At 53.5% G+C, this 21,278-nt stretch overlaps 10 protein-coding genes across 10 annotated transcripts; 5 read left to right on the top strand and 5 right to left on the bottom strand.

The window, feature by feature from the left end:
- The first annotated feature begins 1,477 nt into the window (after nt 1–1,477).
- BO82DRAFT_353741 (serine/threonine-protein kinase RIO1) lies at nt 1,478–3,475 on the top strand. Its single transcript, XM_025635037.1, has one exon. It carries the CDS (start codon nt 1,524–1,526, stop codon nt 3,192–3,194), a length of 1,671 nt encoding a protein of 556 aa, XP_025492723.1. The 5' UTR covers nt 1,478–1,523; the 3' UTR covers nt 3,195–3,475.
- A 322-nt stretch (nt 3,476–3,797) lies between these two features.
- On the bottom strand, nt 3,798–5,956 carry BO82DRAFT_63192 (autophagy-related protein 17). The gene has a single exon (XM_025641410.1). The coding sequence runs from the start codon at nt 5,468–5,470 to the stop codon at nt 3,827–3,829; it is 1,644 nt and encodes a 547-aa protein (XP_025492722.1). The 5' UTR covers nt 5,471–5,956; the 3' UTR covers nt 3,798–3,826.
- A 728-nt stretch (nt 5,957–6,684) lies between these two features.
- BO82DRAFT_308717 (F-box/WD repeat-containing protein) lies at nt 6,685–9,528 on the top strand. Its single transcript, XM_025632325.1, has 2 exons — nt 6,685–7,478; nt 7,579–9,528. The coding sequence occupies exons 1-2, from the start codon at nt 7,125–7,127 to the stop codon at nt 9,280–9,282; spliced, it is 2,058 nt and encodes a 685-aa protein (XP_025492721.1). The 5' UTR covers nt 6,685–7,124; the 3' UTR covers nt 9,283–9,528.
- A 570-nt stretch (nt 9,529–10,098) lies between these two features.
- Nucleotides 10,099–10,547, bottom strand: BO82DRAFT_401505 (uncharacterized protein; the record flags this gene model as incomplete). Its single annotated transcript, XM_025639265.1, has 2 exons — nt 10,099–10,286; nt 10,370–10,547. 2 exons carry the CDS (start codon nt 10,545–10,547, stop codon nt 10,099–10,101), a joined length of 366 nt encoding a protein of 121 aa, XP_025492720.1.
- A 363-nt stretch (nt 10,548–10,910) lies between these two features.
- BO82DRAFT_431732 (uncharacterized protein) lies at nt 10,911–11,403 on the top strand (the record flags this gene model as incomplete). Its single annotated transcript, XM_025640734.1, has 2 exons — nt 10,911–11,184; nt 11,249–11,403. The coding sequence occupies 2 exons, from the start codon at nt 10,911–10,913 to the stop codon at nt 11,401–11,403; spliced, it is 429 nt and encodes a 142-aa protein (XP_025492719.1).
- A 424-nt stretch (nt 11,404–11,827) lies between these two features.
- On the top strand, nt 11,828–12,389 carry BO82DRAFT_401503 (uncharacterized protein; the record flags this gene model as incomplete). The annotated part of the gene is made up of 2 exons (XM_025639264.1): nt 11,828–12,221; nt 12,286–12,389. 2 exons carry the CDS (start codon nt 11,828–11,830, stop codon nt 12,387–12,389), a joined length of 498 nt encoding a protein of 165 aa, XP_025492718.1.
- Nucleotides 12,390–12,977: 588 nt separating this feature from the next.
- On the bottom strand, nt 12,978–14,643 carry BO82DRAFT_333956 (uncharacterized protein; the record flags this gene model as incomplete). Its single annotated transcript, XM_025633242.1, has 6 exons — nt 12,978–13,072; nt 13,155–13,359; nt 13,432–13,594; nt 13,671–13,710; nt 13,774–14,304; nt 14,340–14,643. 6 exons carry the CDS (start codon nt 14,641–14,643, stop codon nt 12,978–12,980), a joined length of 1,338 nt encoding a protein of 445 aa, XP_025492717.1.
- A 551-nt stretch (nt 14,644–15,194) lies between these two features.
- BO82DRAFT_413772 (uncharacterized protein) lies at nt 15,195–18,140 on the top strand (the record flags this gene model as incomplete). Its single annotated transcript, XM_025639898.1, has 5 exons — nt 15,195–15,305; nt 15,368–16,322; nt 16,429–17,238; nt 17,311–17,339; nt 17,408–18,140. The coding sequence occupies 5 exons, from the start codon at nt 15,195–15,197 to the stop codon at nt 17,942–17,944; spliced, it is 2,442 nt and encodes an 813-aa protein (XP_025492716.1). The 3' UTR covers nt 17,945–18,140.
- BO82DRAFT_63122 (uncharacterized protein) lies at nt 18,036–19,582 on the bottom strand. The gene is made up of 7 exons (XM_025641409.1): nt 19,270–19,582; nt 19,139–19,180; nt 19,061–19,087; nt 18,896–18,962; nt 18,529–18,824; nt 18,382–18,451; nt 18,036–18,309 (listed from the first exon to the last, which is right to left on the bottom strand). Exons 1-7 carry the CDS (start codon nt 19,447–19,449, stop codon nt 18,128–18,130), a joined length of 864 nt encoding a protein of 287 aa, XP_025492715.1. The 5' UTR covers nt 19,450–19,582; the 3' UTR covers nt 18,036–18,127.
- Nucleotides 19,583–19,636: 54 nt separating this feature from the next.
- Nucleotides 19,637–21,164, bottom strand: BO82DRAFT_413746 (uncharacterized protein). The gene has a single exon (XM_025639897.1). It carries the CDS (start codon nt 20,752–20,754, stop codon nt 19,846–19,848), a length of 909 nt encoding a protein of 302 aa, XP_025492714.1. The 5' UTR covers nt 20,755–21,164; the 3' UTR covers nt 19,637–19,845.
- Nucleotides 21,165–21,278: the final 114 nt, after the last annotated feature.

The raw sequence follows: 21,278 nt of genomic DNA, 5'->3' as shown, positions 1-21,278 counted from the left end.
GCCAGAGCTTTAGAAGCCTCGCGACGCTCGTCTTCCAATTGAGCTTTGTCGACCTTCAGAAATTCGATCTGCTGTTTGCACTCGGCGATCTCGGAATCAATCTGCGCCATTTCCTTCTCTCCCTGGATGAAGCGATCGCGGTTCATATCAGTGTCTTCCACGCCCGTCTGCCTTTGCTCCTCCAAACTGTCGAGAAAACTGGCAATCTCCTGCTGCTCGCGAGAGTATATGGTGTATTCCAAGCATCTGCGTTCCTTGTCCTTCTCCTGATAGTTCCTCAGCTCGTCCTTCTCCTCCTCGAGTTCCGCCAGACGCTCGTTGATGAAATCCAGCAGCTCGTCGATCTTGGCTCGTTTGTTGTTCGTCTCGTGCATGATCTTCAGCGACTCCGCCCGGCGGGCCTCGTAGACCTGTGTTCCGGCGACTTCCTTGAGGAGATTGAGGCGCTCCGAGTCCTTCATGTTGGTCAAGGCCGTCACGCGACCCTGGGGCACAATGTAGTACGGATTCGACCGGGAGAAACCGGCCGACTCGAGTAGGTTCATCACGTCGGATTTGGTGGCGTTCTTGCGGTCGAGGGTGTATTCGTCTTTCTTGAGGCCGATCGTGCGACGAAGCACCACCTCCGGCTTACCAGTGGGGAACCGATCGTCCGAGTTGTCGAAGATGATTTCCACGTACGCCGACATCACCGCGGAGCCCGATCCTTCCTATTGTCCTGTCAGCTTTCTCGCCGGCGAGCGGGCGTGGGGGGTGCGAGTTGCTCGGGAAGCCACGTACATGAAGAAGCGCCTGGCGCTCTTCTCTGCCCAGGTGCGTGTAGGCATCACTGAGAACGAAACGGATGGCCGCGAAGAAGTTACTCTTGCCGGATCCATTGCGACCGACGATCACATTATGTTTCGGCGAGAACGGTTCAATGACTGTTTGGTCCTTGTAGCTGTAGTGACAAATCTTCTTTAGCTAGACGTTCCGGGACTAAGAACTAATCATATGTTCTCTTACCTCTTAAAGCCCTGGATGATAATCTGTTTGACGTACATCTTGACGAAGCGGCGCGCATGAGACACGAGAAACAATGGCAGTCGATTACAACAACCAAGTCATCACGCGTCAACCACAGACAAGAAAGACCACAGAAGCCTGCACCCGAGTTTAAAGAATTGCTGGGGCGGCGAAAGGATCAGATAACAACCACCGGATGTTAGGTGACGCTTGCGACGAAATGGTGGTGAGCTTTGAGAGCGAAACCACGCGTGACAAACGACCCGATATTGTCGGTGTTCTTCGCAACGCGCGTGAGAGCCGCGGGGTTTCTGCCGGGCGGTGGCCGTCCACTTTTGGGGCCCGCACTCAAGGTACCCGGCCGCCGGCTATTTTTTTCCCAATCCGCAATTGTCCAATCTATTTTTTTGGGAGGCAACAATCCGGAGGAATTTCTGCCACCAGTGTTGCAGAGTTCCATTTGATCGACCATGGCGACTCCAAGCACTGATGCGCAAGCATCCGGTCTGGCCGATGGAATGGCCCCCGCTCACACTTACATCCCCAACCAAGGGTATGTGAACGCTGATGGCAGTCTCCCCGCTATGGCGGGGCAAGATCCTGAAGCGCAGAACGGCGGCGAGGGCGACGAGGAGGACGAGTACTACGACGACATTTTTGGAGAAGAGGAAGAGGAAGACGAGGGCCTCGACGAAGAAGACTTCAACTCCTCCAACCCGGCGGATCTCACAAAAGCCTACAACCGACAACGCAAGGTCAACGAGCTGGCCGCCGATTCCAGCGTCCCCAAGTGGACCTACCCGAAGACGAACACGCAGAAACCGACCGTCAACACACACGCCTTGGTCGACGACCAGATCAAGTCCCTGACGAAACACGCCGGCAAGATCAAGTTGGACGCCATGCAGTCGGGCGTGGCCGCCCGCGGGGACCGCGGTGGCGACCGGGCCGACCGCGCGACCTCCGAACAAGTGCTGGACCCCCGGACACGAATGATTCTGCTGCAGATGATCAATCGCGAGATCGTCTCGGAGATCCACGGGTGCTTGTCGACCGGTAAAGAGGCCAACGTCTACTACTCGATCTCCTACCCGAACGCCGACGACCTCACCCCCGTGCACCGCGCCATCAAGGTCTACAAGACGAGTATCCTGGTGTTCAAGGACCGCGACAAGTACGTGACGGGCGAGTTCCGCTTCCGCGGCGGCTACAGCAAGAGCAACAACCGGGCGATGGTGAAACTGTGGGCGGAGAAGGAGATGCGCAACCTGCGCCGCATCCACGCCGCGGGCATCCCCTGCCCGGAGCCCATCCACCTGCGCCTGCACGTTCTGGTGATGGGCTTCCTGGGCAACTCCAAGGGTGTTGCCGCCCCGCGCCTTAAGGACGTCGAGTTCGACATCCCGGACCCGGACGCCAAGTGGCGCGAGATCTACTACGAGCTGCTCGGCTACATGCGCGTCATGTACCAGACCTGCCACCTGGTCCACGCCGATCTGAGCGAGTACAACATGCTCTACCACAAGAACCGGCTCCATATCATCGACGTCAGTCAGTCCGTCGAGCATGAGCACCCCCGCAGTCTCGAGTTTCTGCGCATGGACATCAAGAACGTCAGCGACTTCTTCCGCCGCAAGAACGTTGACGTCCTCCCCGAGCGCACCGTCTTCGAGTTCGTCATCGCCGAGGACAGCGGCCCCACCGTCCCCACGCCCGTCGAGCCCATGCTCGCCGCCATCGACCACCTGTACGCCACTCGCGGCGAGAAGGGCGATGAGGTCGACACCGCCGTCTTCCGCCAGCAGTACATCCCCCAGACCCTGGAGCAAGTGTATGACTTCGAGCGCGACGCCGAGCAGGTCCGCGCCGGCAAGGGCGCCGACCTCGTGTACCGGGACCTTCTCGCAGGCGGGAAGAAGTCCGCCGCCATCGAGGACAACGACGAGGCCAGCGACGCCGGCTCCGATGCCAGCGGTGGCGTCTCGGTTGAGGGATCCGAGTCCGGGGAAGGCGAGGAGGTCGACCCGTTCGCGCCCAAGCCGCCCCGTGGGAAGCGCTTCGAGGACAAGGACGAGAAGCGCGACCACAAGCTGAAGGTCAAGGAGGAGAAGCGGGAAAAGCGCGCCAACAAGATGCCCAAGCACATGAAGAAGCGCTTGGTATCGGGTTCCTCGCGCAAGAAGAAATGATCAACTCTCGTTTCTTAAAACCACTCTCATATCGTTCTGGGTTGGGAAGTCAACTCACCACTGGCTCTGGGAAAACGGAAAAAAAGTCATTTTGCTTACGCACGATCTCATGATATATACTTTATGACTCCGGGTTTTGTCTTGTCTTGTTTGGGTAGTAATGGTTGGTTGTTGTCTAGGTCTATAGATCACTTGGGAGTAAATAGATACGCATACGTAGAAAGCGTTCGGAAATGTGAATAGGACTTTGGGATTCTACATGAACACAAATCTGAAGATATCTTATGCTTTTATCTCCATCAATATCCTCGCCAAAGTATGTAGCAATCAACCTATCAGAGCTCTCTTTGATCATCAAACTAAGCCATATTCTGGACTAGGTCAAAGAGAACAACGTCCAGGTGCTTACATCGCAGAGACAATCATGGCTCAGGAGTATGCATCCAACGGAAAGTTCATGTCCATGTTACACGGACACCTAGCCAAAACAATGGCTCTGTGCGTCAGGGCGAGAGAACGCCTATCGGTGAGTTCATCATGTAGGTTGACCGGAACATACAGGGAGGGGATGTAGGGAGGCAAAACTTGTGTTTCAAACAAATACTGGAGATTTGTCGACGAGCTGTCAATGACTAGCCGATTTGCTTGCTCCTTGCCTGCAAGCGAGCGAGAGCTTGCTCAACGGTTGACTTTGGTAGGTCAGGGATCACTTCATCATCGACGATAGGCTCTTCAGCTGCTGATGGGCGCTGCTCATCGCTAGACTGGCCTGCCTCAGATGGCTCTCCATCTCCAGTCTTTACATGGCCGCCGAGGATGCGTCGGAACTCGATCCGCATGGGTTCACGACCAATGCCAGGCCAGATATCCGAGGGCAAGTAGTCACCTTGCTCCACTCGGAATGCTTCGCGAGCATTGACGTCCTCCTCATAGAGCTGGTCCAGCTTGTGCTTCGCATCACGTAGCACTTTCTCAACACGTTGCCGTACATGTCTTCGCCGCGACACTTCCAGGATGAGGCTGTCGTAGGCTTCCAGGAAGCCATCATATAGTGAATTAAGGTCCGAGAGGTCCGAAAGACCGCCGTCGATCCGTTCATGCTCCTCGCTCCATACACGCGTGAAATTGTGTGCCTGGGCAATATAACCGGGTAGACGCGCTGAAGCTAGCGACGAGATGTGACCAAAGACGTCCGTCGTCGCATTGTAAATGGAAAATAGACTATCCCGGTTACAGACCAGACTTTCCAGAACAGATTCCATCTCGCCAATGCGATCCTGGATCTCCATCACAACATCCTCCGCCTCAGCAGCATCCTTCATGAGTACGTTGACCATCTCCAGATATCCAGACTCGCTCAAAGGATCTAGAGGGGCATTTACATGAGCGTTAATTTCTTCTTCAATGTTAGGGCCACCCCGGCCGCTGACATTAACACCAGCCGGCATATCACCAGTGATGTTTTGTGCTGCAGCACCTCCGCCTTCCGTATGCTTGACGGCAGTGACGCAGAGGTCGAAGTGCCGCACCAACGACTCTAGCAGATTGGCCATTTCCTGCGCATGCATTTCCAGCGAATGCAGCATGGATGGCATGGATGACAGGCTAGGTAAGCTAGAACTTGAGGCAGACGGCGATGAAGAGGACGAGGAGCGGGAGGAGGCTAATTTCGTAGCCTCCCGGTAGTTGCCTAGGGCTTTCTTGATCGACTGAAGCTCATCGTCAAAAGCATAGTTGGAAGAATCCAGCTCCGCTTGAGCAGCGTTGGTACGGTCGATTGAAGCCTTTAGCGCCGCATGAAGCTCATCAACACCACGTTCGTCAACAAAATCATGTAAGCTTTTCTGGTCTTCTCCATTCGGCCGGAAGGAAGAATGAACGATTGTCTCTCGTAAGAGACCGAGGGTCTTTTTGAGACGGGCATCAGCTGCGTCCAGATCCTTCAAAACGCTGGCAAACTCCGATCGACCTCGGAGAGATATCTCTTCCACCTCGGACCGAACGCTGTAGAGAAGGCGGAGCTGGTTATTGAGCCCACGTCGAAGAAAGCCTGTACGTGCGGAGACTATGACACTTTCCTCCAATGCGGAACGAGCGGCAGTGACTATCTCATTGGCTCGCCAGACATGGCTGATAGAAGATAGCGATCGCTTCGCTGCGACGAGATGCGAGATAAGAGTATCCAATTGCGGAATTGAGCTTTCCTGGTCTTTCGCGGTCTCGCCCGTAGGGTGCACATCGTTTGATACGGCCGAGGATTCCATGGCTGACGACATCACGGACCGGGCACAAAATCACGACATCAAAGACAAAATAGAGAGTAAGAATGAGCAGAAGCTCGTACGGCGACGAGTGCTCGGCTAATGAATCCCTTCACGTGCTTGGACAGGTCCTTGAATGCGAGTTCTGAAACAGAGGACTAGTGACCCAATGAGACGTGTTCCCTAGGTAGATATGTCGCGAGAATGGATAAATTTGGTACACAATCACCTCATAAAGCATATGATGAGTCTCGCCTCCTGTTTCTTTTGTGCCTGTTGACGCCTTAGTCCAATGTTGAGCGTCAATCCCATGCTAACTATGCGTCTGGCGGTGAGTTTAATGGACGCTGACTGGTAGATAGGGTCTGACTGTGCGACAGCGGTGTAAGCCTCGATTATAGGTCATAAAAGTCCCCTGTCTCAGGAGTCGATCGAAAGTCACCGACCAAGGCAGAAGGATGAATCAGGGGGGATGGTATTAGAGGACTGGGCACTAGGCTGACTGACCTTGTTGAGCTACTGCCCGACTGTCCCGCGTCAGGGCAAAACAAGAGTAAGGTGAAATCCAAGTAGTGATGACTAAGGTAGAGTCATTGCGCGATTTGACGCAAATGGAAGTGATCGGGATCGCCAGCGATATTGGGGGTAGAACGGGAGGGACAGGTGATGTCCGGGTGCATCCTGAGTTGTTGTAGTCGGAGTCGAGATGGCGGAGGAGGGAAGATGTCACGATAGGCAGGCGGAGAGGCCTTAGACGTCAGGTGTCAGCCTGCCCGCATCGTCACCGCCCAACGCATGAGCTTTGTACAGTCCTGAGTACGGAGGAGAATACAGACGGGCTCTAGAATACTCAGAATTGATTGCTTATCTTCCTAGATTGACCCCAGATCCGGAGCTCCGGCGTGGTATGCAGCTAAGCCAAGCTAGCCGTCAATCGCCTGGAGTAGTGGCACAACCACCGAGTCAGAGACTGTTCGAGTAGGATCCGCAATTGGCAGAAGAGTGGGAGACGATGGCGACAGATGGCAGAATTATGGAGATTATGGAGACAGTCTGCTGCATTCTGCCGTGGCGAAGCGCTTTTACCGCTGTTGTGAACTCCTTCCTCGATGGCGCAATCGCCGCACGTGACTCGGGCCCCCCCAGTCAGTAGCCGACGAGGTATGCTTTGCGTGATCGCTGCTCGATGTCGCGATCGCTGAAGAACACATCCCTTCTTTTCTCCAGTTCTTATTTATCTATCTATATGCCCTTGCGCTGTTTCTCGAAGTGAAGTCTGGCTGGTCCATATCTTTCGTTGAACAGCTATTATAACTACGACATAACGACTAACCAACCATACACTACACCCATATATACTCGTGCTAACTACACTAAATCTGCCTCCCGCCTCCCGCCCCGACCCAAGTCACACTACCTTTGCGCAACTACGACCTTGACGGCTCCTTCAATCCAACAAGAGCTTTTACCAGGGTCCTCATTACACGTCTTTCCCTCGCCACCCTCCTTCATTACAGAAGACATATCCTCAAGCTATTCACTGGTTCACCAGACCCTCTGGAATTCACCGCGACCTTTGAACAGTGTTCGTTGCGACAGCCGAGGCCACGCAAGCCTGTGAAGACTCAGGCGCTGGGCACTTTCCACTATTCTCGTCTCGACAACAGAGATGGAAAACGCTCGGCGAGAAGATGATATGATCGTCCCCTCGCAGTCTTCGTTGCAGTCTATCTTCGGTGGTCCAGCTGAAGTCGTCGACTACAGTAACGATGTCGATTCCGACAATCATCAGCACGAGCCCCACAGCCCTCCCGACCTAAAAGCAACTTCTGCGACCCTCGGCGATCAAAGCGTGGCACCTTTTCTCGCTCGACACGTTCCCGAACAGTACGGCGCTCTTGGACCTCAAAACAAGGGCCTGATGGAGCTGAGCGGCGCGGATTCACGCTATTGTTATCGCCATAGGCCTGACCGTAAATGCAGACGACAAGCAGACGAACCGACAATGGATAAATTGCAGCGAGTGAGTACTGCCGTACCCCGCCATCTTATCGCGCAATTGCTTCGACAGTTGCAGCGTGCAAACCTCAGTTTTTCCCAGAGCTAATCATTTTCCTTCATAGGAATTGGAAACACTCCCGCAGAGCGATCAGCAGGGTATCGCACACGTTTGGTCCCTCTTTTCTGCCGCGCCAGCAAAACACCGAAAACTGCTCCTTCAGGGTATTATGGCCCAGTGCTGCTTTCCGCAACTCTCCTTCATTTCCGCGACCGTTCGAGATCTCATCCGCATTGATTTCATTGCGGCACTTCCTCCGGAGATTTCTTTCAAGATTCTGTGTTACCTGGACACAACTTCACTGTGCAAGGCTGCGCAAGTATCAAGGCGATGGAGAGCACTCGCTGATGATGACGTGGTTTGGCACCGAATGTGCGAGCAGCATATTCACCGCAAATGCAAGAAATGCGGCTGGGGACTCCCTCTTCTTGATCGAAAGCGTTTGCGGGAATCCAAGCGTGAAATCGAACTGCGCGCCACAAACTGGGATATCAGCGGGCCGTCAGCGGGTATTCCTGACACTTGTGACGCGTTGACTGATGCGGCAGCGGTTGTACCAGCGAAACCAGCGAAGCGTAAGCCTGATTCGAGCGAAGAACAGTTTACTCTCGTCAAACGCCATTGCTCGTCGCTTGCTCCGGCACCGGGTCTTGGGAATGACGACGCCTACTTCAAGACACGATACAGACCTTGGAAGGAAGTCTACAAGGATCGTTTCATGGTGGGAACGAACTGGAAATATGGACGCTGCTCCATCAAAGTTTTCAAGGGTCATACGAATGGTGTGATGTGTCTCCAGTTCGAGGACAATATTCTTGCCACGGGGTCTTACGATGCTACGATCAAGATTTGGGATACCGAGACTGGCCAAGAGCTGCGCACACTTCGTGGACACGAATCTGGCATTCGTTGTTTGCAGTTTGATGACACCAAGTTGATCAGTGGTAGCATGGACCGCACCGTCAAGGTGTGGAACTGGCGCACCGGCGAATGCATTTCCACCTACACAGGCCATCGCGGCGGTATCATTGGCCTGCACTTTGATGCCACTATCCTCGCTTCTGCCTCTGTTGACAAGACTGTCAAGATTTGGAATTTCGAGGATAAGTCGACTTGCCTTCTACGTGGACACACGGACTGGGTCAACGCAGTGCGGGTGGATTCGACGTCTCGTACGGTATTCTCCGCCTCGGACGACTGCACCGTCCGACTCTGGGACCTGGATAGCAAGACCTGCATCAGGACATTCCACGGTCATGTGGGTCAAGTCCAGCAGGTGATTCCGCTTCCTCGGGAGTTTGAGTTCGAGGAGCATGATGCGGAGTGTGAGAACGACAATGTCAGCACCATCTCCGGGGACATTGAGCCGGCCTCTCTTCAGGCTACACTGGGGTTAGAGTCCAACTCCGTCATGTCGCAGAGTTCGCCTTTTGGACCCGCTTTCGCAGACGGCCGCCCAGCACCACCGCGCTACATCGTCACCAGTGCCCTGGACTCGACGATCCGTCTGTGGGAAACGAGCACCGGTCGCTGCCTGCGCACGTTCTTCGGCCACCTGGAGGGTGTCTGGGCTCTTGCCGCCGACACTCTTCGCATCGTTTCGGGAGCCGAAGATCGCATGGTCAAGATCTGGGATCCCAGAACGGGCAAATGCGAGCGTACATTCACTGGTCACTCCGGCCCCGTCACTTGCATGGGACTTGGTGACAGTCGCTTCGCCACCGGCAGCGAGGACTGCGAGGTCCGAATGTACAGCTTCCAGAGTTGATGCCTCTTCTGCATCCCTTGTCTCCCTTCTTTCGATAAATCTTCTTCCGCTAAAAGCTACAAGTGGCTTGGTTTAATGTTTGTTGTCGTTGAAACTTTCTGAAAATACCCATCATGTTTTTTTATTTTCGGGCGTGGGTTGAAAACGGTTTGGATGGCTGGAGGAAGCCTGGCGTTGGTGTTGTGTTGTTCTACTCTGGTCTTGTCAGGTTATAACCTATTTCAATTCATTCTGGTAATGCTGCTTAACATGGTTCAGACTGATGCGTAACCTATAATTAAAGATGTCTTCAAAAGGTCGCTTGGAGTTAAGACTCGGTTTTCCAAGTGTGCCATTAATAGAGATGCGTTGGAACGAGTTAAGCACAACGCTAACATCTTCCTCTTGCCCCTTGAAGTAAAACGCATACACCCAAGTGTGAAGTGTATGACGCTGGAACATCCTTGCTGATAATGCGAGTCATCTCGGAAGATATTCAAATCAACAAACTCATAGGCACACATGTTCCACAATATGTATTAATCGAATCAAATCCTCAATAATGCAGTGAAGAGCTTCACTCTTCGTTCGGACATCATACATCCCTGTAGAAAGACAAGCTATATAGAACCCCCACTCCCATATATCACCCTAAACCCATTCAACCCCAAATCAAACCAGCAAGCAACCCAAATCACCAAGAACCGATGTATAGTATAGTATAGTCGCTGAACCGCAGCAAACCGCAGCAAACCCAAACAAACCATACCCTCCCCCCCAACACCCAAGTCAAGATCCTCCCATCTTCCTCCTACTTACACAACTCCCGTCCAGAAATCAAGGCGTGCAATGCACCCCCTCCAGCTGCTGCGCAACGACCAGCGTGGTCACGATAATCAGAATCATGAGGCCGATCTGACCGAACAGGATCCAGTGCTGGTTGCGGACGATGGCCTCGTTGGTTCTGAGCAGGTGCTCATCGATGTCGACGTGCTTGAGGCGTCTGGGGTGGGGGGCTGTTGGGGCTGTGGATTACGGGGTTAGTGAGGCTCGAGCTTTGAGCGGGGCATATCTAAGATGTTGATATGAGTGCTGTGGGTGCTCGTACCCTCCGGACTGAGCGTTTGTGTTGCGACGACTCGTGGGGCGGTTGAGGGGGAGGAGTCTTGGTCTCCTGCGATAGGGATGACGATGTAGTTCATCTCGTGGGTTTCTGGTGGTGGGAATGAAGATGAAGACGAAGAGGAAGAGGAAGAGAAGCTGGAGCTGGAGCTTGGTGAAGACATAATTTCTCACTTCAGGTAAGTGAAATTATAGCGAGAAGGAGAGGATGTAGTGGTTCAGAGGAGGTTGGAATGGAATCTGGAGTAGGACTTGAAGATAGATGGGACTTTGTTGCAGAAGATCAAAATCATCCAGGATCGAGATGCATTTTACTCAAAGTTCCATTACATCCTTGCCACGGTTGAAGATGATTCAAATCGTCCCTTACAGAAGAAACGGAGGGTGGTGATAATGATGAAGTCACTTGGTCACTCGACCAGCCCCAGTGCTATATAAGTATAAGTATTTCCACACGGACCCCTGAGTGTCATCCGCTTCTCACATCTGAAAGGAGCTTATACAAAAGACCAAGAGCATCGACGAAGATGATGCCCATAACACCACTATACCAACGTCCTCAAAACCACCATTCACCAACAACCATCCCCCCACCCGCGTATATCACCATCGACTCACCTGGTAGCGAAGAGGCCTACGACCTCGAAGCATTCCCACACCAGAACAAGACTCAGCCCGACTACAATCCACCGCAGTCCACCGTCACCGTCTCGAAAGCAAAACGTCTCCGCCAGCTCGTCACTGCTGCTACATCCAAGATCTCATTCAATCCCACCAGTACCGCCCTGGAACGCACACGTCGTGAGTCTTTTCCACTGCCATATCCCCCCTCAGTTCCCTCCACAAGTCTCACCCACGAACACAGTACGATGTGCCATCCTCGCCCTCATCATCGTTGGACTAGTCATGGTGATCATGCTCGGCGGGATCTGTGCCCTGATAGTGCTCGGGAATGTTTCGGAAGGGAAGAACGGTAATCTGCATGTCTTTTTACCCTCTCTATCACTCCGACAAGGGTAATTCCACCTGAAGCATAGTTTCTTACTTATAGTCGAGTTCATATTCTACGAGCGAGGTACTCAAAATGTAGCTATTGCTGGATAAAGCTTTATAGGAAGTCTATACCAGCATTGAACTCTACAGATGATGAAGGTTCTGCCAGTATCAAGAAGTACTACACTCTGCTTTAAGCTCCAGCAGCTGGAACTTTTACTGTATGCTTTCTACAGATTAAAACCAATTTACATCATCTCTACACCACAAGAAACCGACGGTGATGATAATAATGAAGTCACATAGTCACTTGATCAGAAACCACCGGCTGCAGATTCAGATATACAAGTATTTCCACACTGATCTTGCCTCGGTATTCCCCTGTTCTTCTGACTTACTCTTTACACACAAGGGTTACACAGAGAAAACCAAGAGTATCCCATCTACAATCATGGGCCCCGAAGCGTCTCATCCACCGCTATACCAAAACCCTCAAGACCACCCTTCATCATCAACAACCATCCCACCACCGGCCTACATCACCATCGACGTATCCGACAGCGTAGTTTACGAGCTCGACGAGTTCTCACCTAGATACGACAACAAAGATGACGACGTCGAAAAAAACAACAACAATGACCAAACCAACAAGGATCCAGCCAGCTTCACCAACCCAGCCACGTCCACCACCCCCATCCAGAAACCCAGACGTCTCCGCCGGCTCACAGCAGCCCAACCCGGACTCTCCTTCAAGCCCATCACCACCACCACCGCCGCCTTCAAACGCATACGCAAGCCTAAGCCAGCCACCTACAACCCATTTACAGGGACCCTAAACCGCAAACGTGAGTTTCTTCCCCCTACTATAACTGGACACACCAAACTCCTCAAATCTAACCCCGAATCCAGGAATATGCCCCTTGCTCCGGAACCAGGATCATCATAGGGTTTCTCGTGCTCGTCGTCAACGGCTTCTTCCTCAGCATGATCATCGGCCTAGTCATTTCCCATGATGCGGAAGGTGAGACTGCATTCATTCCCTCAGACATCACTCTGAAAAAAGCCCCCAAAAGGAAAACCGGGACTTGAAAAATGCTGTCTTCAAAAACTAACGGGGGCTTCTCTCGCCGAGTCTAGAAAAGACAGCGGCCGCAGCTACGGTGGTTCTTTCAGATTACTGGTCCTCTTTTTTCGTGACGATTTTCAATCGCTGGACTGGGTCTTCGTGAGTACAAGGCCGTGATGATCGGGAGACTGATTTGGGTAGGGAGGGCTTGTTCTGACGGTTGGCGTTGAGGTAAGAGGGTTGTTTGCTGGGTTCGTGGGCGTTTGGGGTATGGAGTTATGGCTTTTATCTATGCTAATAAATGATACAAAAGTTGACTATTCGATAGATAAAGTTTATACACGCAAGTTCATAAACTGCTATCTATTTAGATGTAGACGCGCAGTCAAAGTACTACTATGCATCCCGTACATCATGGTCGAAGAAGACAAATTCACATGCTATTTGACTAACAGTTCCACTACTACCTTCCACGGCTCGTTACCTTGTTGTTTCCATCCCAACCTAAGGCATCATGCCGTGTCCAGGTGCCGGCTCAATTGATCAAGTCCTTAATCTGGTCATGGTAGTCATCAATGGACATGACATCAGTCCTCGGTAGGACCGGCGCCGTTTTGATATACTCCCTGGCTGAGGATTGGATCATCGCATTAGCAAAGAACATAACTGGATGTGGAGCATAAGTAGGGTAAAGGGGAAAAAGGATTCATACCACCCTTGTAGAGCTTTTTCCACTCCCGCACAATCGATTGGAGCTGGAGATCAGCAAAGTCGACGCCGGGGATTTTGGTCTCAAACTTCTCCGCGGTATCGTGGACCTTTTGGATCTCAGCTCCCATCAAGTCCCAGCCACCTTTCAGCTTCTCGGCCGTCTCTCTAGCCGGCCCGATGAGTGCCTTCAGGTCCTGACATTGTTTCTAAAACATATCTGATGTTTAGTCCCGGGATCGTAATTGGTGTCAGGCAATCCCGGCGATGGTGGAGCTTACCGACATGGCTGTGACATGGCCTTGCAGTTGCTGATGCAATGCAATCGTGTCCTGCTCGGAGCTGATCAGGTCCTTTAGGGCTGCGATCTTCTTCTCGTATTTCTCGATGTCCGCCTGTCTTTCCGCAAATACGATGGGGCCGGCAATTGTCCCGATGATAGGGCTATGACCGACAGGTTAGTTGGGGGAGGGCGGAGGGCGCACAGGGTGCTACCTGGTGCGTGAATGAGCAAACCTACATCCAAACGTATGCCGCGGTCATTTGTTGATCATAGCGGTCTAGAAAACATTCAAGTCAACACCCGAGCAAACAGTTAAGACTGGTTGGGTCTCTGGACTGACCCGCGTCGATGATTTTCTGGTCGGCCGCAATATCCGCCAGCTGCGAATTGATTTTGTCCTGCAAGTCGTCGATGTCTCCCAGATCCTGGTTAAGAATGGAGGTCATGCTAGTTTCAGAGTCACTGAGCGCGCCCTCTCTCTTGTCACAGGCCTTTTCAAAATCATTCAGGGCATCCGAGACCTTCTGAGCGTGGAGCTGCATTGGCTCGATATCACTCAGCAAATCCTCCGTGGCATCAAGAATGGCTTTCCTGGCCGCCTCCCTCTGCTGGTCAGTTGCGTCATCATCATTGTACTTCGTGCACTGGTCAAACATGAACAAATAATACGAGCTGTCATCCGCCCCGGCGTTGTCTGCATAGCCGTAAATCTGCGACGCAAGCGTGTTCATCTTATCAAAGGTGCAGAGGGCATCGAAGGCGCTGTCATCGCCATCCGCTTTCGTCCACTGTCTGTGTGTTTCGGAGCTGTCATCACCAAGGAAATCGGTGCAGTCCTTGTGGATCTGGAGCCTGGTCAGTGGCGAATCAGCTATATGTTGCTACATGAACTCATGAAGACTCAACTTGCCTCCTTGTAAGTACCGATCAAATCATCAATCTGGGTCCAGATGTGGTCGGTGATCTTGCTCTGGTCCAAGATGCCGACCTTCTGGCAGAAACTGTCTTTATCGAGGGGTAAGACTCTTCCACCATGGAGATATCGGTTCAATTTGCCCATGTCCTCGTCGGCAAAAGCGAAGGTGGCCCCATCATCAGCATCATCGTCGTCACCACCATCCTTCACGGCACGTCGAGCAGCGCGCGAAGGGGTCTCCACCGTCTGTCCGATGGGGTACCATCTTGTTTCGTCGTCGCCGGCTGTGGACATCTTGGGCCGGGCGTATCTAGCAGGTATGAATGCGAATATGAAGAATGAGGCAGGTTGAGGAGTCGTTGATTGAGATGCAGAGGATGCGACACGGTCATTACTTCGAGAGAACTGGTTATTTATTGTCAGCCCCGCGTCGACTGCACTGTAGCCGTCTGGTTCTGAGTTGCATGTGCCAGGTTTGGCGTACAGCTGCGAGCCATGCCGTGGAAGCGTACAGCAAGGCTGGGTTGCAGCATTGGGTCGATCGGCTGGCTGCAAATGCCCGATATGGTTATTTTCACGTCACGGATAAGATGTACTGTACATATAATGTGAATTGTGACATGGTGTTGTGGGGTGTGTCTGTTCAAAGCAGGGAAACAAATCGCGCACTGCATGCAGTGTAACCTTCCAGCAGCAGGATGATGTAGCCTGCCAGGGAGACCTTCAAAACACAAACAACATCACCCGCGTTAATTCACGTTGACCAATCCTCTCCGATATACAAAAGCAAATGCTTTCCGCCAATTCAATCTAGACAATTCTCATTCTCATCCAATTGAAGCAGCATGTCTACCCACACACAGCCCAGCACGCCCGCACAATGGCAGAAATTCAGCCAGACGAAGCCGGTGGACGACATCCCAAACCATGAGTCCAAGGACGAAGACAATGCAATGGTATGAATTGCTTTTCACTCTTCCAAGACGGCTCTAAAACAAAGTCCTCCTTCGCGTTGCAGGGACCGACCTACCGTTCGATCTTTCTGGATGGAACCCCCATCCTGCAGCAGCTCCCCGGCTACTGTGAAATATACACCGACATCCTGGCATTGACGGAGCCGGAGATCCAAATGTCGGCCGACGAATTGACGGACCTCGAAATCAATGCCCGGGTGATCACCGCGGACCAGCCCGTGCATCTCAAGATGTCCACGCGGGGAGCCAAAAAGTGCGTCATGGTGGTTTACGCCGCCGTGCTCGATCAGCCGATCAGCGTTTCGATCGAGGGCGAGCAGCGCACGGAGCTGGACCTGGGAGTGGATTCCGGCCACCTGCAAGCGGAGATCAAGTTCGACGAGGGCACGCTGGAGGTCTCGTACCGCGACCGGCACGGGGACGATCGGACCCCGGCCTACCAAGCCTTCCTGGACACGGAACTGCGCGTCGCCCTCGCGGTCTGCTGGTCATCCCCGGCCGTCGCCATCTCGATCTGCGCGTTTGTGGCCAAGTCGGCGACCACCGCGGGCTCGCATGCGCTGTCCCAGGCCCAGGCCGTGTCCCTGGGCCAGCAATTGGCGGCCCATGCCATGACCGGGCCCGACTCCTACTATGCTCCGACCCTCACCTTCAAAGACTATGTCGTCACGCTGGAGACCCAGCGCCAGGCCGCCGAGTATTTCCAGGGCCAGTATCAGGACTTTCAGGCCGCCGAAGACCGAGTCGATGACGCCAAGAGGGCAGGGGAAACCCTTTTGGAAACCGTGCAGCACGCACAGTCAACCAGACTCCAGCTACAGGCGCAGGCCTTGGATAAATATCAGGCGGCAGCAGCTACCGTCGACGCCTGCGACAACCTGCTCCGTGATGACGAAGAAGACTTGAGACATGCACACGAGAAGTTCGAAACCGGTCTCGAGAATTGGATAAGGAGGCAGACCTTCCTGGCAATCTGCACCATCCTTGGTGCCATCTTTCGTGGGTGGCTTCCCTGATCCTTCCTATTGAACCCCCCCCCCCCCCCCCGGTCACGGGACCATATTCGAACTGACATGTGTGCGTGCGTGCGTGCGCGGCGCCTTAGAATTTGCGGCCGGAATCTATGCCATCGGGAAGGGATCGGGCGACCCCGGCGCGGTCGAGAAAATAGTCGACGACGTGGAGGAGGCCGAAAAGACCGCAGGGGCGGCGGAAGATGTCATCCTCGGCGCCAAAGCCTTCAATGGGTTGTGGAAATATACCAAAGCATTGGGAAAGCTGTATCCCCACATTGCCGATGTCGTCAGTGCCGTGGGCAAGATTGACCGTCTGGGAGATCACGACGAGATTGACCTTCCGACCTTGGGCGGCGATGTCTCCGGCGGCGATGGGACGGATGCAGACGCCAGCTTGATCATGAGTCTGGCCGCGTGGGATGAGTGGCAGTTGGACTCGGACCAACAGATGGAATGGGCCACCTCGCAACATGATCCCGCGATTGATGGAGCCAGTGAGTATCGCTTGGCCCTGCGCAAGCATGCGGTTCACGGCCGCGCATTGGCCCAGGCCCAGGCCGAGGCTGTCAAGCAAGGTCAGGAATATGTCCAGGCCACCCTCATGGTGCTCCAAGCCGACCGCGACATCGAGGCTATCGACGAATTGCTTGCCCACTACGAGGAGGAGAAGGATGCCTACGCGCAGGCCGAAGCGAAGTTCTATGATCGATACCTCCAGCTGCGGACCACGCTCGCCATTCAGTTGCAATATGCGGTCGATGCCTGTCGCTTCTACACTCTGAAGGAACCCGCGGTCATCCTGGACTCACAGATGTCTGTGGGCGATATAACCGCCTGCATTGCAGATCTGCAAGGCGCGATGCAGGATGTCGATAATCAATACGCAACTGGATACACGCGTGGGTAGAATCCAGTTCCACTGCTTTCAAATCACGTTCAAGGGTCGCCGCTAATCCGTGTCTTCGATTCAGCGACCACTCCTACCACATTTTCTGATGAGGTATGAGCCCGGCCCATGAGATTATTCAGTGGCTATCCGAGTAAAACTGACGAGAACACACTTCGTAGTTAGCATCCAATTTCCCCGCGACGGTGATCGCCGGCCTAAAGAGCAGTGAGCAAGGGCATAGTGCCACGTTCACGCTACTGCCCATGCCAGGCGCCAACTACGACCCCGGCCCGGAGAACTACGCATACCCCTTCACAGGAGGATTCCACTACCGTCTGAACGGCCTAGAGCCTCGCCTGATCGGGGTGAAACCTCTGCCCGACGCGGTGCACGATGGCCGCGCGTTTGTACGGTTCCGCATCGAAACCTCCGGGACCTATTCGGATCTCGGGTATAACCCCGACACGAAGGAGACCAAGGTCTGGCATTTTGTCAGCAAGCTCCGACAGAACCGCTATGTCTACGAGGTTGACGAGTCGGGCGCTTGGCTCCGCGACGTGGAGAGAGCCACGTACGATGACCACGAGCACGCGCAACCTCCGCCATTTACACTCTGGAAGCTCACTCTGGAAAAACCCCAAGACCTTGATTTGAGTTCATTGGAAAAGTTGGAGCTACACTGGGACGCATTCTACCGGCCGGTCTTCTCATTATGATTTTTTGTGGTCGTCTCACTGCCGTTGCATCCCGTTCTCGGTGAATCAAATCCAGATTCTTGGTTACAAACGGTATCACATGTGTCTAAACCACTTTAAAGGCCTATCCAATGATCCTTACTGTTTGTATGCATCCAGGAAATCATTGACTGGGCAATTCAAATCAGCACCTGGGAGTCTTCTTCACACACAGGAAACAGATTCGGTACATCGGGACCGTGACATACCGTCGTTCTCCAGGTTCTTCCATTTCCGCAGAAGGGTCGCTTCTACCAGGCCATCGAGAGGGTCATCGTCGGGATCCAGGTGATCCTCGACGTACTTCAGCAGCACGGCTATATCGTCTGCAATTAGGTCTGCAGCGCCTGCTATCCCGTCAACAAAACGATTAAATGCCCGCAGGACATGCAACGAACGCCAACCAGGAGAGAACATACCCGCCATCTTCTGCACCTCCTGCAGAGAATCCTGCAAGTCATCGATCATGGCAAACCCCTCAAGCAGATTCTGATAGGGAAGTCAACAATCATAAGCAGTCAGCCAGCCACTGCAGCAGCAGCCCACCTGTCGGGATCGAAACCTACCCTGGTCCAATCCAGCGCATCAAGGTCCATCTGGAGGTCCTCGGGATCGGATATTTCATCCTTCAAGATGTCAGCCAAGGCCGTTCCCTGGAAAGGCGCAGCCAGCTGATGCACCTGGGTCTCACAATCCTCCGCCTCCAGGCTGCAAGCTCTGAGACTCGAGCTCCAGGCGTCCGCCTGGTCTTTAAGGATGTCGGTCCGATACTTTCGGTCGTTGATCTCTGCCTGGACCCTGTCCCGAAGGCTGTCATTGTCCGGGTCCTGTCTCAATGCGTCCATATCCTGGAATATCTGGTCTGATTGTCCCAGCGTGGTAAGCTGTCAACGTCTCTTTTGCCCCCGGGGCGGAGACACAAAACCGACGTACCGTAATCGTCCGGCGCGGCAGAACAAAGTTTCAAGGCGGTGCTGCACACCGTGTCGGTATAGTTGTACTGTTCCTATCATCAAGGTGAGTTTGTCAGTTTTGCCCGTCAAATGGAAACCCCGTCTAAAGCGGAGCTGGCCCTCCTTGAACAGCGGCGCTGCGTACATTGAGGCTATTGGCGACTTGCTGGACCTGTCTTCCGTTAGTAGTGAATGAGGGGCAGCGGACGGAGAGGACAAATACCGTCTGGAATTGAATAGGGATCGGCTGCAGGTACGACGCAAGCTGACAAGCGGTTAGCCAGGAGGGGAGGGCCTTTGTCTAGATACACTGAAAGTATGTAAATTGAAATGTCTCAGAAAGGACATACATACCACCACGCGATAGGCTTTATATTCAAAGCCGGCTTGTTGCATCAGGCTGTCGTCAGAAGTGGGCAGCTTCTCATTCCGGATGCAGAGATCCCCCAGTTTGCGAAAGGAAGCCAGCTGGCAAACGAACCCATCGTTGACCAGCAGCTCGCGTGGACTGAGGAAGTTGGCGTCGCGAGGCATTTCGAGGGGTGTCCAGTCGAGCGGATTCTTGAAAGGCGTAGTACGGTGTCTAAGTGAGAAGAAGCAAGTTTTGAACTGGAATGGAGAGCAGGAGGGTGCTTATACTTATAGCATCTCGTTATTAGTCATTCCTCCGCTCACGAGAGCTGCAAGGTAAACCGGATTCTGGAAGAACTCATAGCTCACAAAGCTGATATGACTATGATTAATTGATCAAATCAGCAGTGTGAGTTATGATAGAGTGAACCGGATAGTATACCGCTGTCGATTCCACTCACTCTCTCATACATCATACACTCGTATCCAGCCAGCACGACCGCTCAGCATCTATAAAACTAACCTCCTCAGTTCATCTTCACCATCTAAGCCCAGGATCACTCACACCGCAAACCCCATCTATACACCACTCTCCAAACCCCCACCCCGATGCAACCCAATAAGCCCAAGCCTAAGCCCAACTCCCCTAGGCTTAGCAACCGCAGACCAACACTGCACCGGCTCGACAGCGCCAACACCACCCTCCCCCCCATCCGAACGAGCAGAAAATAGAGGATGAGCATGCGTCCCCAATCCCGCTTCCCCATCCTCCTCATCCCCCCATTCCCTCTCAGCAGCAGCAGCAGCATCCACAGAATCCATCCTCCCCTTCCCCTTCCATTCCCGCCCAGAATCCCTCAAAACCAGCGTATCTCTTTCCATCCGAGCCCCCTCTCCCTCCCCCTTACCCCATGCATAACCCCAATCAGGACGTCGATCCGATTCAAAAGCATACACCCCCCGCAAACCGGGGAGATCCCGAAAATCACCCCTAGGGTTCGCGTCGCCGTCACCCTCACCCTCGGCTTCCTCGCCCAGGACAAGCAGGCTGGGCCCTAGATCCAGGATGCTGATTTCGCTATCCGTCAGGGAGAGTTCGCGGTGGCGCGGGGGAATGGTGATGGGGTGGGGCGTGTGGTGGTGGTGGTGCTGGTGGTGGTGGTAGTGCGTGGTGGTTCGCTTGGGGTGGTGGAATGGGCGATGATTGTGGCTTGGGGTTGGGGTCGTGGTCGGGGCTGTAGTCGAGGTCGTGGTCATCACTGTATAGATCTGCTCTGCTGTGGTTGTGGTTCTGGTTGTTGGGGAGGTAGGCATAGGCGTGTTTGTGCTTTTATTGTTGCGGTTGTGAGGGAATCGGAGAGGACGAGGAGGGGATGAAGATGACAACGATGCTGACGGAGGTGGAGGTGCTGCGAGAGGCATTTCGTGGTTGCTTTTCATTCTTTCTTTGGTTGTTGGTGTGGTGCTCGTCGTGTGAAATAGTCTCATCGGTAGTCTGTCTGGATAAGACGAGATAGGATGGATGGATGAGCGGAAAGCAGAGCAGCAGGCCGACGACAGGATGGCTGCAATCCCAGATGAAGATCCGAGTAGGTTGTCCCGGACAGAGAAGATGACCAAGGTAAGAAAAGAGAATGGAACAGGCAAGGAAGTGAGCGAGTGAGTGAACGAGTCCCGTGCCTTCCTGATCGGGTGATATGCTCTTTGTCCAAGTACTCTGGATCCTACAGGCACGGTGGCTGGCGTACTCGTACCTGACTGGGTATGTGGTAGCTACTACCTCCTCCTGGTACCTAGACAACTGTCTGGCCATGAACCACTCAGTATCTTCTTTATCACCAGGCCCGTTCAGTGTGGGTGCTGCCTCCTTTGTTCACTTCGACTTCCTCGGGTCATCGTATCGTTCCACAAAGGATATCTCCACTGCTATCTATAGTAGCCCCCATTAACGCCCCCCCCCCCGACCTTACCCAGCTGACTGGGACTCGTATCGCGCGGATCACTTGAGGCTC

This window comes from Aspergillus uvarum, assembly GCF_003184745.1.
Source record: "Aspergillus uvarum CBS 121591 unplaced genomic scaffold BO82scaffold_22, whole genome shotgun sequence".
In the NCBI taxonomy this organism is placed as follows: Eukaryota; Fungi; Ascomycota; class Eurotiomycetes; order Eurotiales; family Aspergillaceae; genus Aspergillus; species Aspergillus uvarum.
This window is presented reverse-complemented; position numbering and strand designations above follow the sequence as displayed.